The sequence below is a fragment of the Lipotes vexillifer genome, unplaced genomic scaffold (assembly GCF_000442215.2).
Source record: "Lipotes vexillifer unplaced genomic scaffold, Lipotes_vexillifer_v1.1 scaffold252, whole genome shotgun sequence".
NCBI classification, from domain to species: Eukaryota; Metazoa; Chordata; class Mammalia; order Artiodactyla; family Lipotidae; genus Lipotes; species Lipotes vexillifer.
The window spans coordinates 1,338,631-1,356,717 of record NW_006773367.1 but is presented as its reverse complement, the minus strand read 5'-3'; the positions used below and the strand labels follow the sequence as shown (position 1 = coordinate 1,356,717).

Here is an 18,087-nt window from a genome sequence, read left to right as displayed (position 1 = left end):
CTAGAACTGCGTTTCCTTCAGTGGTTCAAGTAGATCTGAAATGCAGGCCTCTGGCAAAGGGTTCTCTCCAGAGACAGTAATGTTTCCCTTTCCTCTTTTGCAGACCTCAGAGGATGAGCCTTCTGAAAAGGATGCGCTGCAGCCTGGCCGCAACATTGTAGCCGCGGGCTATGCACTCTATGGAAGTGCAACACTGGTGGCTCTTTCCACTGGGCAAGGAGTGGACCTCTTCATGCTTGACCCAGTAGGTACCCAATAAGGCAGTATGGGCCTTTGTGCTTTAATTCCTGTCCTCTGAGGTAATTTCTTAGTCATTCCTAATACTTGCTTTTGGGGCCAGAGAGTCTAGTTTGGAGAGCCAACAGAATCATCTAAAAACATTAAGAACTTCTGTTCAAGTGAGGGCATTTGAGGGGTTCTACAAAGTCAGTCGTAGCAACTCAGGCCCTGTTCTTAAGGAATTTATGACCAGAAAATGCATTCAACTTCCTTTGGTTTATGGGAATACAATGACTTAAGAATCCCAATGATGCCAATTTCCAGCCAGAAGCATGGATTCTTTAGAGTAGCACCATCCACTAGAACTTTCTGTGATGATGGCTATGTTCTGTAATCTGTACTGTCTGTTATGGTGGCTACTAGCTTCCTGTGACCATTGAACATTTGCTGTGTGGTTAGTGTGACTAAGAAACTGGGTTTCTAAATTTTATTTCTTTTTAATTAACTTAAATAGCCACATGTGACTAGTGGCTACCCTACTGGACACCAGTTTGGAGGACTTCCCCTAATACACATGTTCTTCCCAATGGGAGGAGTGACTGGTAGAAAGCTATTTTATCAGATTCTGTGTTGTTCTCCACACTTTCCACAATGAGAAAATGCTCAGTAGCAGAAGGGGAAGAAGCACAGCCTCTTCCTGATATGAAAAAATGAAAAATGATGAAATATGAAAAATATGATAGCACAAAGCTGTTTGGAGGATGACATAATTGGATAAAGACACAAAAGTTCAAAAATAAAGGGTGAGCCTTCATGGCAAATGTACATTAAAAATGTTCAGGAGAGGGCTTCCCTGGTGGCGCAGTGGTTGAGAATCCGCCTGCCGATGCGAGTGAGAGGCCCGTGTACCGCAAAAAAAAAATGTTCAGGAGAAATTTTGGAAAAAATGTGTCACTTATAGAATTTCTCTTTTAAATGCTGGATGCTTTGCTTATTACTTGTGAACTACTTTGCTAAATATAATCAGGTCTTGTGAAAAATCAAATATTTTTTTTTGCGGTATGCAGGACTCTCACTGTTGTGGCCTCTCCTGTTGTGGAGCACAGGCTCCGGACACGCAGGCTCAGCGGCCATGGCTCATGGGCCCAGCTGCTCCGCAGCATGTGGGATCTTCCCGGACCGGGGCACGAACCCGTGTCCCCTGCATCGGCAGGCGGACTCTCAACCACTGCGCCACCAGGGAAGCCCTCAAATAATTTTGACCAAAGTCCATTTCAAAATTTCCAGTATTCTGTGAAGCAAAAGCTATTGTTCAGTATTTCAACTTAATTTGAAATTACAAGTGTTTATTGAGCATCTAGTGTGTCCCCAAATACCATTCTAGGCAGTGGAGGGATGTAATGCACTGATCAAACAAACATTTTAGACAAACATTTCAGGATTTTACATGCTGGTGCATGTGAAACCGCACAACTCAGATGGGGACTTGAACTGTCTTTTAATTGAGATCACACACCTGGTCTCAGGTCTCAGGTTCTTTATGTCTCATCGCAGAAAGAATTCAGTGAGAGACAAAGTGGTTTGTGAGAAGTGGATTTACTTAGAGAGATACACATTCCATACACAGAATCTGCCTCAAAAGGCGAGAATGGCCACAGGACATGGGGTTGTCTTGGAAAGTGAGAGTGGCCAAAGCAGAAACATATTCCACAGACAGTGTGAGCCATCTCAGAGGGCAAGAGGCCCGGAAATATGGGGTGGTTAGCTTTTTATGGGCTGAGTAATTTCATAGGCTAATGAGGGGGAGGGTTATTCCAACTATTTTGGGGAAGGGGCAGAAATTTCCAGGAATTGGGCCACTGCCCACTTTTTGGCCTTTTATGGTCATCCTTGGAACTGTTATGGTGCTGGTAGGTGTGTCATTTAGCATATGCTGGTGTATTACATTGAGCGTATATACGAGGCTCAAGGTCCACTGGAAGTCATCTTCTGCCATCTTGAGCCTAATTGATTCTAACCAGTTTTTGTTGTGTCCTCAATGGCTCTGTCATTCTTTTAAAGGTTGTGCCCTGCCCCCTTCTTTCCTGTTTCACATATGAGTGGAGGGAAGGGGGCTACAAATTTCAAAACAGTTAAACTAAACTTTATAGTATGGAAATCCGGTATCTTTTATTTTTTTAAATATTTATTTATTTATTTATTTATTTTTTTAAAAACTAAACTTTGTAGTATGGAAATCTGGTATCTTTTAATTTTTTAATATTTATTTATTTATTATATTTAAAATTTATTTATTTATTTATTTTTGGCCGCGTTGGGTCTTCGTTGCTGCATGTGGGCTTTCTCTAGTTGTGGTGAGTGGGGGCTGCTCTTTGTTGCGGTGCGTGGGCTTCTCATTGCTGTGGCTTCTCTTGTTGCGAAGCATGGTCTCTAGGCGCACAGGCTTCAGTAGTTGTGTCACGTGGGCTCAGTAGTTGTGGCTTGCAGGCTCTAGAGTGCAGGCTTAGTAGTTGTGGTGCACGGGCTTAGTTGCTCCGCGGCATGTGGGATCTTCCTGGACCAGGGCTTGAACCCATGTCCCCTTGCATTGGCAGGCAGATTCTTAACCACTGCGCCACCAGGGAAGTCCATCTGGTACATTTTAAAGTCTAAATTTTTCACATATAAACCCATCAGAGCAAAACACATTGCTGTGTCGGTTTACTGATGCTCTAATTTCTCCTTATTTTCATAGAAGCAGGAATCTGTAGTTCACAAATAATGTTACTGAGCCCAAGCTTGTTCTGCTTGCCGCACGACAGCCAATAAATTTGGAGACAAGGTGTTGAGGCAAGGAGTAGCGACTTTATTTGGAAAGCCAGCAGACCAAGAAGATGGCAGGTTAGGGTCCCCAAAAAACCATCTTACTGGGGTCTGGATGCTAGTTTCATTTATAGAACAGAGACTGGGAGGAGGTGAGGAAGTGAAGTAAAGAGGCCATTGTTTTGCCTGTCTTGGCCAACATCGGGAGGTGATGTGTTAATTTCTTCTTTTGTGCAGCCATTCACAGGTGGTCAGGGTCAGATTATCTCCCTGTGAGCTGAGCAAAGGCACTTTAGTTTAACATTCAGGCACAGGTGTAAGGAGGGTTCCCTGTGGCAGGCCATTATGTATGATTATAATAACAAAAACAACAAAAAGCAAAGGTTAAAGTCAAAGAAACAGATCGAACATGGAGTCTGATTTAGCTCTTCCCTGCTACAATAATACTCTCAGAATAGTAGCTGACAGTTAGACAGTGCTTATTAAGTGGTGGATAGGTATCTGTTCTAAGCAACTTGCATATATTAATGCATTTAAGCCTCACAGCAGCCCTGTGAGGGTAGGTCCTACTATTATATTTTCAGACGAGGAAAGTGAGGCACAGAGAGGGTAAGTAACTTGCCCAAGGCCATGCTAGTAGCAGTGGAGCCAAGAGTCACACTCAGGCTGTGATAATTGTGATTTATAAGAAAAAAATAAATTTGATCATTCAGATTGAAACAGGAGGGAAGGGGGCAGGGCATGACCTTTGAAAGAATGACATAGCCCGAGGACATGACCTAAACTGATTAGAACCATAAGGGTCCAAGATGGCGGACAAGTCGACTTCCACTAGACCTTGAGCCTCAGTATATGCTCACTGTAACACATCAGCAAGCTAAATGTCACACCCACAGGTGTCCATGACAGTTCCAAGACTGACCATAAAGATCAAAAAGTGGGCAGTGGCCCAATTCCTGAAAATCCCCGCCCCTTCCTGAAATAGATGGAATACTCCTCCCACTCATTAGGCTATGAAATTACCCACCCCTATAAAAACTGACAGCCCCATACCCTGGTTTCTTGCTCACCTTCTGAGATGTCTGTGGAGTGTGTTTCTCTCTAAATAAATCCACTTCTTACCTATCACTTTGTCTCTCACTGAATTCTTTCTGCAGTGAGACATCAAGAACATGAGCTTCATTAAGTCCTGAAACCAGGTGTGGGATCTCAGTTGGAAGACTGGGTTTTGGCCAGGTTTGAGTCCTAGCAGTGTGGATTCAAGTCCCAGTCTGGGTTTAGGCTGTGTTCGAGTTCTGGCACAGGGGTTCAAGGCCCAATCTGAGGTGCACGGTTTCAAGATGACCAAAATATATTCCTCATATATTTGTTATTCATCCATGGTTCCTGGCTCACAGCTCCCAAAACCCTTGGAATTTCCTAAGTGCTGAGAGTGCTAAAGGTGTCTTTTGTTATGGTAATGAGGTGACTTTTGGAAGGCTCCTAAAGATGGGGGCTGGTTTCCAATGGACCCAACCATGTGATTAGAGGGTTGGGACTTTCAATCTCACCCCCTGGCCTCTGAGGAGGGGAAAGGGACTGGAGGTTGAATCAATTGAGAACGATTTAATCAATCATGCCTATAATGCCTGTATAATGAAACCTCCATAAAAACCCAAAGGACTGGGTTCAGAGAGCTTCTGGGTTGAGACTGAGGAGAGTGGTGAGCCCGGAGAGGGCAGTGGAGTTCTTCACCACTTCCCTGTGCATCTCTTCCATCTGGCTGTTCCTGAGTTTATAGACTTTTATAAGAAGCCAGTAATCTAGTAAGTAAAATGCTTCTTTGAGTTCTGGGAGCCACTGTAGCAAATTAACTGACCTGAAAAAGAGGTCCTTGATGCCCAAATCTTGGCTTTCCTGTGTACTGATGCTGAACAGAAATATGGAGACAGAGTTGTGGAGAAGAAAGAAAGCTTTATTTCTTTGCCAGGCAAAGAGGGAACACAGTAGGCTAGCGCCTCAAGAACTGTGCCCCCCTCCCTGGGGCATAGGGAGGGGTCTTATAGTCTGGAGTCATTGTCAGAGGTATGTGATAAGGATCAGGGCAGTAAGAGTCTTGCATTCTTTCTTCTGTAAAATTTCAAAAGGGTGGGGTTGCTGACAAGATTAGGGTTGTGCGGGGTCTCTGGTGGTCAGGTCTTCTAATCTTGATGAGCTTCTCTGGTCCCTTTTATCTTACCTTAGGTGGTTTCATGGCTGCTCCTTTCTTAATTAGCAACTATTCGAATCTGCCCTTTGGAACTCAGGGAAAGTCATGCAGGCTGGAGTCTTGCCTGCAAGAAATGGGGGACAGAAAGGCCTCTATGCCTGGGAGCCCCACAGGGCCCTGCTTGGTTTCATCCTGGGAACCTCTGATTTATGGCCGGTCAGAATTATAGGTGACAACCTGGGTTTGGAACTGGCGTCTGAAGTGTCCCCACTTCAGGAAAGGACAGACTTCTAGGACTGAGCCCTTAACTTGTAGAATTTGATGCTATCTCTGTGTAGATAGTGTCAGAATTGAGTTGAATTTCAGACATACTGCTGGTGTCCGAGAATTGCTGCAGGAAGGGGCACCCCTTCCAGGGCCCGAGAGTGGGCTCTTGTCTAACAGTTGGAAATGAATTGTCCAAGGAGACACGTGCTGACAAAGCAAGAGACTTTTGGGAAGGAGCGCCCAGGCGGAGAGTAGCAGGGTAAGGGAACCCCAGGAGAACTGCTCTGCCATGTGGCTCACAGTCTTGGGTTTTATGGGATTAGTTTCGGGGTTGTCTCTGACCCATCATTCTGACTGAGGGTCCTTCCTGGTGGTGCCTGCATCGCTCAGCCAAGAAGGATTCCAGCAAGAAGGATTCTGGGAGGTTGGTAGGATATATATACGCACTGGGGTCTCCTCTCTCCTTTTGACCTTTACCGAATTCTTCCGGTTGGCGGTAGCTTATTAGTTCCAGGTTCCTTACCAGGACCTCCTGTTGTAAGATAACTCATGCAAGTGGTTACTATGGTACCTGACCAGGGTGGGTGGTTTCTGTCAGTGGTTCCCTTAACAGTATGTGTGGGACTCCTCCCCCTACCCACCCCCCCAACACACACACATAAACACACATAAACGCACACACAGAGGAAGTGGCCTTGGCACACCAATTCACAGGCAGTTTTGTGCTTAACTATCATACCAGACAATTTTGAATAAACTCTCTCGATTATAAGCAAAATATCTCCAAGAACATTCTGAATGGTTCTAAGGGTAGTAGGGAGGTGCCTTTGGCTCAGGGGTCCAGCTGAAGGATTCTAGAGACACAGCTCATGCTTTCCACCTTCGGTCACGATAGGGGGGCCCACTCTGGATACAGGTAGGCCAGACAGTTTGATTACACATCAGAAAGAAGAGACGAACCATAGCATGCTCTCTGCTTAGCTCTCTTTATTAGCCTGAAAACCCTTTGGATCACATCGCCCTACTACAAAGGACACTTGAGTAAGGACCCAGTGTATGAAGCTGAGGACCAGTTTGAAAGGTTGTTTTCAAGTTGAAGCACCTTATGGCAATTGTCACAGGTAGAAACCATAGAGGGTGGCCAGCAGGTTACTCAGGCAGGGCCTCACAGGCCAGAGTTCCTTGGTGGGGCAACAAGAGCCTGCCTGATCTGTGAGTTTGCAGGACTGGTAATTTGATTTTGTCAGAGCACACATTTTGTTCAGGCGTGGAGGGACCGCCTCACGTTAACCAAACTCTCAACTGTGGTATAAGCCACAATGACAAGGCATTTGTTTACAAATAGCAGATATCATTTCTGGGTGACAAGGATATGGTGCCTGATAATCAGGTACCCTCTTCTCAAAGCTGTGGGAGGCTCTCTTTTTTTTTTTTTTTTGCAGTACACGGGCCTCTCACTGCTGTGGCCTCTCCCGTTGTGGAGCACAGGCTCTGGACATGCAGGCTCAGCGGCCATGACTCACAGGCCCAGCCGCTCCGTGGCATGTGGGATCTTCCCGGACCGGGGCACGAACCTGTGTCCCCTGAATCGGCAGGCGGACTCTCAAGCACTGCGCCACCAGGGAAGCCCTGTGGGAGGCCCTTTTAATATTCAGTGAGTGCCAGTGATCACACAGTCAGAAAAAGGCATTTATTTTCCAGGTTAGAGTAAGGCTCCACAGCCAGTTCCTCCATCCCACAATAGGGAACAACTCTCCAGGGGCCTGAGTGTCTACACCCACAGCCCCTGGGGTGGATAAATAAGTGAAGACATTATTTAGACAACAGTATCTGTCTTTGATCTTTGCTGATAAACAAAAAGAAAAGGATCCTGGCTAAACTAAGTAAAGGACTTACTGTATTAATGGGAAAGCTCAGGCCCCAGGCTAGAGATGGGCAGGTCTGGGAAGCAGGATTCACAGGAACGGTCCCACAGGACAGCCTGTCTGGTCTGGACACCACCCCTGATGCTGTGTCTCTTGCTCAGGTTTCAAATGCCAGGAAGGGGTATGTAATTTGTTAAGCTCAGTTAGTTGCCTGACCTTGGGCTAGAGGAGGCCCAGCTTAGAGTCTTCTTAGACTGACATCCAATGAGAAAATTTAATTATTCAAAGGAAGTTCGGGTACTTTTAGGACGTGGAACTCAATGCTGAGCTGCTCCAAAGCAACAAATGTCCAGAGCAAGTGATTAAAGCTCATGATCCAGAGACCATCAAGTACTTACCCACAACATAAGAAGCTGGTTTACTAGCAAGGGAGAAGGCACTCTGGAGGAACCGTGAGGCATCGTGCTAAGAGGGGGTTGGCTTGGGCTTATTATAGCACTTGGGGTTTTGCTTGATGATTCTAAGGAGTATTTGAGAAAGGGAGGGTCAGTTCTGGATTGGGTGTTGTCTAGATGTGGGTACAATGAATGATGATGTATCTCAGTTTGTATGTAGGAGGTGGGAAGTTTAAAGTGAGGGTAAAGATTCATTGGTAAAGAAGCACTCATCACTCACATTTGGCAGAAGAGAGGCGTGTTGAGTTGTTTTTGCATTGGAGTATCCTCATCATTGTCTTATTTCAGACACGGTCAGTGTGGCCTTGTCTCTTTGTGGGAGTGTTGTAGACGTTCATTCAGAGCCTTCTAGCTGTGAGCTGTCATCTTGGGGGATTTTTATTTTCTCAGTCTTCAAAGTTTAATCAAAACTGATTAGATTTCCAGGGTCTGATTTTCTTCCTAGTGACTTAGAGAGACATCCAGCCTTTCAAAATGAATCTGCAGCTAGCTAATTACATTCCTAGGGATGAGACTGTCAGCACTCTAATTCTGAGGATTTAAAAAACATTTTTTTATCAACTGTTCCTCATGCTGAGCGAATACAGTTTCTGATTGAAGGGATTTGTCTTTATCCATATAAGAGTATTGGGATACAAGGAACTTTGAATGGTTTCCAACATTGAGTCGTTAAGATAAACAAAATAACTGGGGACTTCCCTGGCGGTCCAGTGGTTAAGACTCCACGCTTCCGATGCAGGGAGCACAGGTTCGATCCCTGGTTGGGTAACTAAGATCCCACATGCCTCACCATGCGGTGCCCCCCCCCCCCAAAAAGAAAAGCTGAACTGAATGTGGAAGAGGATGGCAAAAACATTATAGGAAATACAGGATAAATAAATTAAAGAAAAATTACTGGACCACAAATTAGTGGTCTAACTGCATCCCCCACCTTCATGACAAATCCCATTTGAGTAACTTCTGCCTCTCATTGTTGATGGCCCAAATCTTCCTGAAAACATTAGGAATTAACCAGGGGTGAGAACTTGGGGGATAAATACAGCTAGGTTCTTTACAAATGAGTAACCTAGCTACGGTGGAAGTTACAAAGGAAATTTTCCCTCTTTTTCTTTTGAATTATTTTATTTCTTGTTATATCTCTGCTTGAGCTGCCTGTGCAGGCTGCATATTGTCACTGTTCTTTATAAAAGCATCACTGGGCAGGCTGCAGAGGACCTGGCAAACCCCAGGGTTCTTTTAGCAGACCCACATCTTCTACTGTTCTCTGGTTGTTGGTGTGTGCTGTTGGCTTCTGTTTCCTGGTATCTCTCTTCTTCCTGGTGTTTCTCTTCACCTTTCTAGGCTCTTGGTGAATTTGTCCTGGTGGAAAAAGATGTCAAGATTAAAAACAAAGGAAAGATTTACAGCCTCAATGAGGGCTATGCCAAGTATTTTGATGCTGCCACCACAGAATATGTGCAGAAAAAGAAATTTCCCGAGGTGAGTGAAGAAAGCTAAGGCAGAAGCAGGGGGAATGCTGTCTCGGTGGGTTCCTGTTTTGGGGATGGCTGTCGGGGCCTGGCTGAAAGAGGTTGATGCCCCTGTTTATGGCTCTGGACCATATGAGAATGGCAAACCCTGACTTTCTTCATAAGCAATAAATGTCTTTCATAACTAAAATTTACGTACTATAGATCATACTCTCCAGGTGAGTTTGTCCAGGAGAAATTGTCTATGAAGAAGGGAGAGACCAATATTTCAAAATCCAGAGTTTCAGGTCAGAGCATCTCCCCTGTCATTTTCTGCTAAGCTACCACCTGTGCTGATTCTGGTCACGTAATTGTATTCAGGTGGAATAATTACATTTAAAAGTACCATTCATATGCTCTAATATCAGGGCCTGGTGTTTACTCCAAGTTTGCTCCAAACAAACTCCAAACAAACAAACAAAAAATATAGCCCAAACAATCCAGTATGTATGTCTGCCATACAAAGAGCGCTTTCAAGACAGAAAGAGTCAGAGCATTTTCAGATCAAGAATGTGAAGTCTGACCTACACTGGAAGTGGCTGGAAAAGCAGTGGTGTGATGTACCAGCCTGGCTGTCCCTGGAAGCCCTTCACGAGCTCCAGGGAGAAAAGGCTCAGGATTCCAGAGGATCCAAAGCAGTTAGTCAACAGGGTGCTGGGACCTGCCTCTGCTGCCTCAAACGGAAGCTTTAGAGAGTTTTCTTCTTTCTCTGTTCTGTTTGTTCTTTAAGCAAAATTCTTAGAAGTGCAGTCTCCTGTACCTCTCCTTTGGTGTCATGCACAAACCTGTTAGACATCTTAAGGGCAGAAGTAACAGGATATGAATTGTGAGGTTGATAAAGTCAAAATTATTTACAAGTTCCCAGTCTTGGAGATGATTTCACGGTGGTTCCCATTCTAAACTAAAATGCGCCTCTTCTAGAGCCCATAAAGGAAGATACATATTTTACCACTGAAAAACCAAACTTGTATGAAAAAAGACCCATAAATCTTTTTTTTTTTTTTTTTTTTTTTTGCGGTACGCGGGCCTCTCATTGTTGTGGCCTCTTCCATTTTGGAGCACAGGCTCTGGACGCGCAGGCTCAGCGGCCATGGCTCACGGGCCCAGCTGCTCCGCGGCATGTGGGATCTTCCCGGACCGGGGCACGACCCCGTGTCCCCTGCATCGGCAGGCGGACTCTCAACCACTGCGCCACCAGGGAAGCCCCCATAAATCTTTTTGAAGGAGACGTTGCAAACTGAGAAAAAAAGTAATCACCACACATGACTGACAACAGGTGATCAGTCTGTCTACACAAGCACCTAAATACAAGGATGAACACACAAACAGAAAACCAGGCAAAGGGCACAATAGTGCAAGTCATGGAAGAAACAAATATCCAGTCAGCAAATGGGAAGATGTTAATAAAAAAGAAATACAAATTAAAATGTAGCATTGTTTCCACATATGAGATTTGCACAGATCTAACAGATGAATAGTGCTCAGTGGTGTGGGAAAATAAGCGCTCTCATAAAATGTTAAAGGAAACATAAATGCCACAACCTTTCTGGGGGTGAGGCAATCTGGCAATATGATTTCAAATATTAAATATTCAAATCTTTTGACTTAGTTAATCCTAAATTTCCCCTGGAAACTGATCCTGAAGAACTAATAGGTCAAATAAAAAAAGATAAATGAACAAGGATATGTCACTGCAGCATTGTTTATAACAACAACAAAGGAACAACTGAAGTATTGTATCCATCAGGAAGGACCGGTTGGGGGCATCCACAATATTCTAGTGAAATATTGTGCCACACATCTATTCATCCATTAGGAAGGTAAGTGCTTCTTTATATATTGGTAGTGAAACATGTCCACAAAATACACATATATATGTGAACGTATTTATGCACACAGATATACATAGTATGTATGTATGCATAAAATGTCTTTAAAATGTGCCATCTTGTTAATAGTGGTTTCTGGAAGTTGAGGTTATAGGGTTCTTCACTTTCTCTTGTGTGAATATGTGCAATGGTCATGTGTTATTGAAAACGGATCATTCCAACTCTCTTTGTAGAAATTATTGCAAAAGCACTGTCATTTGAAGAGGCAATCAAAGAGTGTACAACCAAGAAAATTTAAAGGGAAAAAGCATATCAAGTAGTTAATTAATAAAAATATTTTTTTTCTGGATTTTATGTTGTTTAGTATAGTGTGAGTCAGCTTTTAAAAATTTGCATTATGTTGTGGTTTCTTCTTCCATTTAAAATGAATGTTTACTTTTGCACTTAAAAATGGAAAGAAAATAGATCATTCTGTTTTGAAAAAGAGGTCCCCTTACTCTCCTGTAGTTTTTTTTTTTGTGTGTGGTACACGGGCCTCTCACTGTTGTGGCCTCTCCCGTTGCGGAGCACAGGCTCCGGACGCGCAGGCTCAGCGGCCATGGCTCACCGGCCCAGCCGCTCCGTGGGATGTGGGATCTTCCCAGACCGGGGCACGAACCTGTGTCCCCTGCAATGGCAGGCGGACTCTCAACCACTGTGCCACCAAGGTAGCCCCCCTCTTTTTTTTTTTTTTTGCGGTACGCGGGCCTCTCTCTGTTGTGGCCTCTCCCGTTGCGGAGCACAGGCTCCGGACGCGCAGGCTCAGCGGCCATGGCTCACCGGCCCAGCCGCTCCGTGGGATGTGGGATCTTCCCAGACCGGGGCACGAACCTGTGTCCCCTGCAATGGCAGGCGGACTCTCAACCACTGTGCCACCAAGGTAGCCCCCCTCTTTTTTTTTTTTTTTGCGGTACGCGGGCCTCTCTCTGTTGTGGCCTCTCCCGTTGCGGAGCACAGGCTCCGGACGCGCAGGCTCAGCGGCCATGGCTCACCGGCCCAGCCGCTCCGTGGGATGTGGGATCTTCCCAGACCGGGGCACGAACCTGTGTCCCCTGCAATGGCAGGCGGACTCTCAACCACTGTGCCACCAAGGTAGCCCCCCTCTTTTTTTTTTTTTTTGCGGTACGCGGGCCTCTCTCTGTTGTGGCCTCTCCCGTTGCGGAGCACAGGCTCCGGACGCGCAGGCTCAGCGGCCATGGCTCACCGGCCCAGCCGCTCCGTGGGATGTGGGATCTTCCCAGACCGGGGCACGAACCTGTGTCCCCTGCAATGGCAGGCGGACTCTCAACCACTGTGCCACCAAGGTAGCCCCCCTCTTTTTTTTTTTTTTTGCGGTACGCGGGCCTCTCTCTGTTGTGGCCTCTCCCGTTGCGGAGCACAGGCTCCGGACGCGCAGGCTCAGCGGCCATGGCTCACCGGCCCAGCCGCTCCGTGGGATGTGGGATCTTCCCAGACCGGGGCACGAACCTGTGTCCCCTGCAATGGCAGGCGGACTCTCAACCACTGTGCCACCAAGGTAGCCCCCCTCTTTTTTTTTTTTTTTGCGGTACGCGGGCCTCTCTCTGTTGTGGCCTCTCCCGTTGCGGAGCACAGGCTCCGGACGCGCAGGCTCAGCGGCCATGGCTCACCGGCCCAGCCGCTCCGTGGGATGTGGGATCTTCCCAGACCGGGGCACGAACCTGTGTCCCCTGCAATGGCAGGCGGACTCTCAACCACTGTGCCACCAAGGTAGCCCCCCTCTTTTTTTTTTTTTTTGCGGTACGCGGGCCTCTCTCTGTTGTGGCCTCTCCCGTTGCGGAGCACAGGCTCCGGACGCGCAGGCTCAGCGGCCATGGCTCACCGGCCCAGCCGCTCCGTGGGATGTGGGATCTTCCCAGACCGGGGCACGAACCTGTGTCCCCTGCAATGGCAGGCGGACTCTCAACCACTGTGCCACCAAGGTAGCCCCCCTCTTTTTTTTTTTTTTTGCGGTACGCGGGCCTCTCTCTGTTGTGGCCTCTCCCGTTGCGGAGCACAGGCTCCGGACGCGCAGGCTCAGCGGCCATGGCTCACCGGCCCAGCCGCTCCGTGGGATGTGGGATCTTCCCAGACCGGGGCACGAACCTGTGTCCCCTGCAATGGCAGGCGGACTCTCAACCACTGTGCCACCAAGGTAGCCCCCCTCTTTTTTTTTTTTTTTGCGGTACGCGGGCCTCTCTCTGTTGTGGCCTCTCCCGTTGCGGAGCACAGGCTCCGGACGCGCAGGCTCAGCGGCCATGGCTCACCGGCCCAGCCGCTCCGTGGGATGTGGGATCTTCCCAGACCGGGGCACGAACCTGTGTCCCCTGCAATGGCAGGCGGACTCTCAACCACTGTGCCACCAAGGTAGCCCCCCTCTTTTTTTTTTTTTTTGCGGTACGCGGGCCTCTCTCTGTTGTGGCCTCTCCCGTTGCGGAGCACAGGCTCCGGACGCGCAGGCTCAGCGGCCATGGCTCACCGGCCCAGCCGCTCCGTGGGATGTGGGATCTTCCCAGACCGGGGCACGAACCTGTGTCCCCTGCAATGGCAGGCGGACTCTCAACCACTGTGCCACCAAGGTAGCCCCCCTCTTTTTTTTTTTTTTTGCGGTACGCGGGCCTCTCTCTGTTGTGGCCTCTCCCGTTGCGGAGCACAGGCTCCGGACGCGCAGGCTCAGCGGCCATGGCTCACCGGCCCAGCCGCTCCGTGGGATGTGGGATCTTCCCAGACCGGGGCACGAACCTGTGTCCCCTGCAATGGCAGGCGGACTCTCAACCACTGTGCCACCAAGGTAGCCCCCCTCTTTTTTTTTTTTTTTGCGGTACGCGGGCCTCTCTCTGTTGTGGCCTCTCCCGTTGCGGAGCACAGGCTCCGGACGCGCAGGCTCAGCGGCCATGGCTCACCGGCCCAGCCGCTCCGTGGGATGTGGGATCTTCCCAGACCGGGGCACGAACCTGTGTCCCCTGCAATGGCAGGCGGACTCTCAACCACTGTGCCACCAAGGTAGCCCCCCTCTTTTTTTTTTTTTTTGCGGTACGCGGGCCTCTCTCTGTTGTGGCCTCTCCCGTTGCGGAGCACAGGCTCCGGACGCGCAGGCTCAGCGGCCATGGCTCACCGGCCCAGCCGCTCCGTGGGATGTGGGATCTTCCCAGACCGGGGCACGAACCTGTGTCCCCTGCAATGGCAGGCGGACTCTCAACCACTGTGCCACCAAGGTAGCCCCCCTCTTTTTTTTTTTTTTTGCGGTACGCGGGCCTCTCTCTGTTGTGGCCTCTCCCGTTGCGGAGCACAGGCTCCGGACGCGCAGGCTCAGCGGCCATGGCTCACCGGCCCAGCCGCTCCGTGGGATGTGGGATCTTCCCAGACCGGGGCACGAACCTGTGTCCCCTGCAATGGCAGGCGGACTCTCAACCACTGTGCCACCAAGGTAGCCCCCCTCTTTTTTTTTTTTTTTGCGGTACGCGGGCCTCTCTCTGTTGTGGCCTCTCCCGTTGCGGAGCACAGGCTCCGGACGCGCAGGCTCAGCGGCCATGGCTCACCGGCCCAGCCGCTCCGTGGGATGTGGGATCTTCCCAGACCGGGGCACGAACCTGTGTCCCCTGCAATGGCAGGCGGACTCTCAACCACTGTGCCACCAAGGTAGCCCCCCTCTTTTTTTTTTTTTTTGCGGTACGCGGGCCTCTCTCTGTTGTGGCCTCTCCCGTTGCGGAGCACAGGCTCCGGACGCGCAGGCTCAGCGGCCATGGCTCACCGGCCCAGCCGCTCCGTGGGATGTGGGATCTTCCCAGACCGGGGCACGAACCTGTGTCCCCTGCAATGGCAGGCGGACTCTCAACCACTGTGCCACCAAGGTAGCCCCCCTCTTTTTTTTTTTTTTTGCGGTACGCGGGCCTCTCTCTGTTGTGGCCTCTCCCGTTGCGGAGCACAGGCTCCGGACGCGCAGGCTCAGCGGCCATGGCTCACCGGCCCAGCCGCTCCGTGGGATGTGGGATCTTCCCAGACCGGGGCACGAACCTGTGTCCCCTGCAATGGCAGGCGGACTCTCAACCACTGTGCCACCAAGGTAGCCCCCCTCTTTTTTTTTTTTTTTGCGGTACGCGGGCCTCTCTCTGTTGTGGCCTCTCCCGTTGCGGAGCACAGGCTCCGGACGCGCAGGCTCAGCGGCCATGGCTCACCGGCCCAGCCGCTCCGTGGGATGTGGGATCTTCCCAGACCGGGGCACGAACCTGTGTCCCCTGCAATGGCAGGCGGACTCTCAACCACTGTGCCACCAAGGTAGCCCCCCTCTTTTTTTTTTTTTTTGCGGTACGCGGGCCTCTCTCTGTTGTGGCCTCTCCCGTTGCGGAGCACAGGCTCCGGACGCGCAGGCTCAGCGGCCATGGCTCACCGGCCCAGCCGCTCCGTGGGATGTGGGATCTTCCCAGACCGGGGCACGAACCTGTGTCCCCTGCAATGGCAGGCGGACTCTCAACCACTGTGCCACCAGGGAAGCCCCCCTATTTTTTTTTTTTTAATGTGGATATTCTTAAGTAGAACTGCTCTTGTCACGTACTCATTTCCAATGGGGAGAACATTAAGACTAATTATTACTAATTATTAAGATGATTTAAAATGAGTCTTAAAATATCCACATATAATTACAAAAACATTTCCATAAGCATGTATAATTGCATATATAAATCTATATTCATAGCACCATATTGAAAGTATCATTGGTTTCTGACCTCCATGTTTTAGCTCTCAAGGTCTCTGTGACCACATTTGTGTGTGTGGGTGCGTGGTTGGGTTCTCCTATGTGCGCTTGTCTCTGTAGAGCAGTGTAGATTTTAATCGTGGAAAAAAAATAGATTGCATGGCCTGCAGGTCAAGGTACCATGAATATCCGGACATTGTGTTTTAAGATGCGTTTACTACAACAATGGCATTTTAAGGTCAGAACAAACCTTGCCTCCGAGACAAACTTTATGCAAGAATGCTGTGCTTATTTATTTGTTTACTTATTTATTTATTGTATCTGAATCAACATGATACAAACAAAAGCATGGTATGCTGTTTTCCCAAAATGGCAATAAATGCCCTCTACAGTCTTAAGTTACTTTCTCCTCGATGCGTGGCTCTCCAACCCAGATTGGAGATACTTTGTTCCTCTCTTTGAAATAACAATAATTTAAAAATCAGCACAAGATATAACTATTTTCTCCAAGTAGTTTTAACAAATGCATTTCAAGAAAAGAATGGAAAGAAAAAGGCTGCACAGAGCTAGATCAACCACTTTGAAAGCGCATTGCAGAAAAGGAGAAAAATTTTTTAACTACAGATTTTGTACCTGTGGTGGAAGGAAGGAGAAGATAGGACGATACTGAGTCAGAGCGTGTAGCTAGAATGTCACCCTGAATCTAATGTGATGTGTGTGTGTGTGTCTGCTGTGGGTCAGGGGATGGGGAGGGAGTCAGAACATAATGACAGAAGTAGACCCAGAAAAGACATTCATTCAGCCCATTTCAATTCAATTCACCATATTCTAACTGGACACAGGACAGACACCCACTAGTTCTCACAGTGCCTTTTAGAAAGGCATTTCTTTCTCAGAACAGGCTCGGCCCTGGACCCATGTACCTGGCCTGGCAAACAAAGGTGCAGGCTGATTTCCCCCCCCCCCCCCATTTCTGCCCTCCACTGGGAGCCCCTGTGCAATGTACACGGTAGCCTTGTTTGGACACTCTCTACATGTCAGGCAGTACTAGGAATGGAGATGCCACAAAGACCAACCTGACAGACCCCTCCCCTGCCCTCAAGGGAGGGCGTCCAATGAGGAAGGCAGGTGTTAAACAAACTTCAGAGTCCGGACTGTTATGAAAGGGGAAGGACAGGATTCTGTGGGAGAGCATGCAACGAGAGAGTTAACTAACTTAGTCTAAGGTGCCAAAAGGAAAGGCCATTTAAACACCAGCAAACTGTTCGGCCAAGTCGACACTTGAGATGTTCCTCCCCACGATGCCGGACACTGTGGTTATCTTGAGAGACTGGCCAGCACTCCCGAGGTGACCTTCCGATCCCATGCAAGCTTGACTCTTGACTGGCCATAAGGCCTGGCCTATAGAGGCTCCTAACCGGGCCCCGCAGAGTCAGTTTACCTCATTGCGGAACCAGAGAGAAATGAATACCTAGATCTCATACTCCCAAGTGAGAAGGCCAAGCTTGCATAAGCACAAAGGTCACAAGACAGGCAGATATCGACCAGAGGTGTCCCCAGAGGCATAGGTGATAAGCATCCGCTGAGGCACCCGCCTCCTGGAGAGTATAGGGCTCGGGCAGCCAGCTCCGCTGAGATGCGCAAATGCACTCGCACTAATGAGACAGCAGTTGAGTAGTTGGAATTCCTCGTGGAGCTTTAGGGGCATGGCTTGGGAATTTTGACAACTTGCAACACTTGTCCACCTGACTCTGTTCCTCTGCAGCTCCGGCTCTTGTATGAGTGCAATCCTGTGGCCTACATCATCGAGCAGGCAGGAGGCATGGCAACCACAGGCACCCAGCCTGTGCTGGACGTGAAGCCTGAGGCCATTCACCAACGAGTCCCCCTCATTCTAGGGTCCCCGGATGATGTGAAGGAATATCTCACCTGTGTACAGAAAAACCAGGCAGGCAGGTAGTGAGTCTGACCCCTCAAGGCCTCTTCTCCTTGTGTTGTACCTTGTTAAGGACCCTAGATGAATGATAGGTGAGTGAATGCTGGTGATGAGAAACAAAAGGCAAATCCACCAAATCACACCCAGAAGAGCAGCAGCCAAGTGCTCACAAGTCTAGAAGCCAGAGGCGAGTCTGTGGTCAGTGTAAAGGGCTAAAAATAAAACCCACGTGTGAAAAGAACAACTTTGATTTGTCTTCTGTCATGAACAGTGGCAAATAGCGCTGTGA

General features: G+C 48.6%; 1 protein-coding gene across 1 annotated transcript in view; it reads left to right on the top strand.

Moving 5' to 3' along the window:
• FBP2 (fructose-bisphosphatase 2) overlaps window positions 1–17,822 on the top strand; it is a 36,292-nt gene extending 18,470 nt beyond the window's left edge. The window contains exons 4-6 of the mRNA XM_007448283.1: window positions 104–244; window positions 9,138–9,287; window positions 17,622–17,822. Coding sequence (XP_007448345.1) covers window positions 104–244; window positions 9,138–9,287; window positions 17,622–17,822 — 492 coding nt within the window. The remainder of the gene's footprint in view (window positions 1–103; window positions 245–9,137; window positions 9,288–17,621) is intronic.
• Window positions 17,823–18,087: the final 265 nt, after the last annotated feature.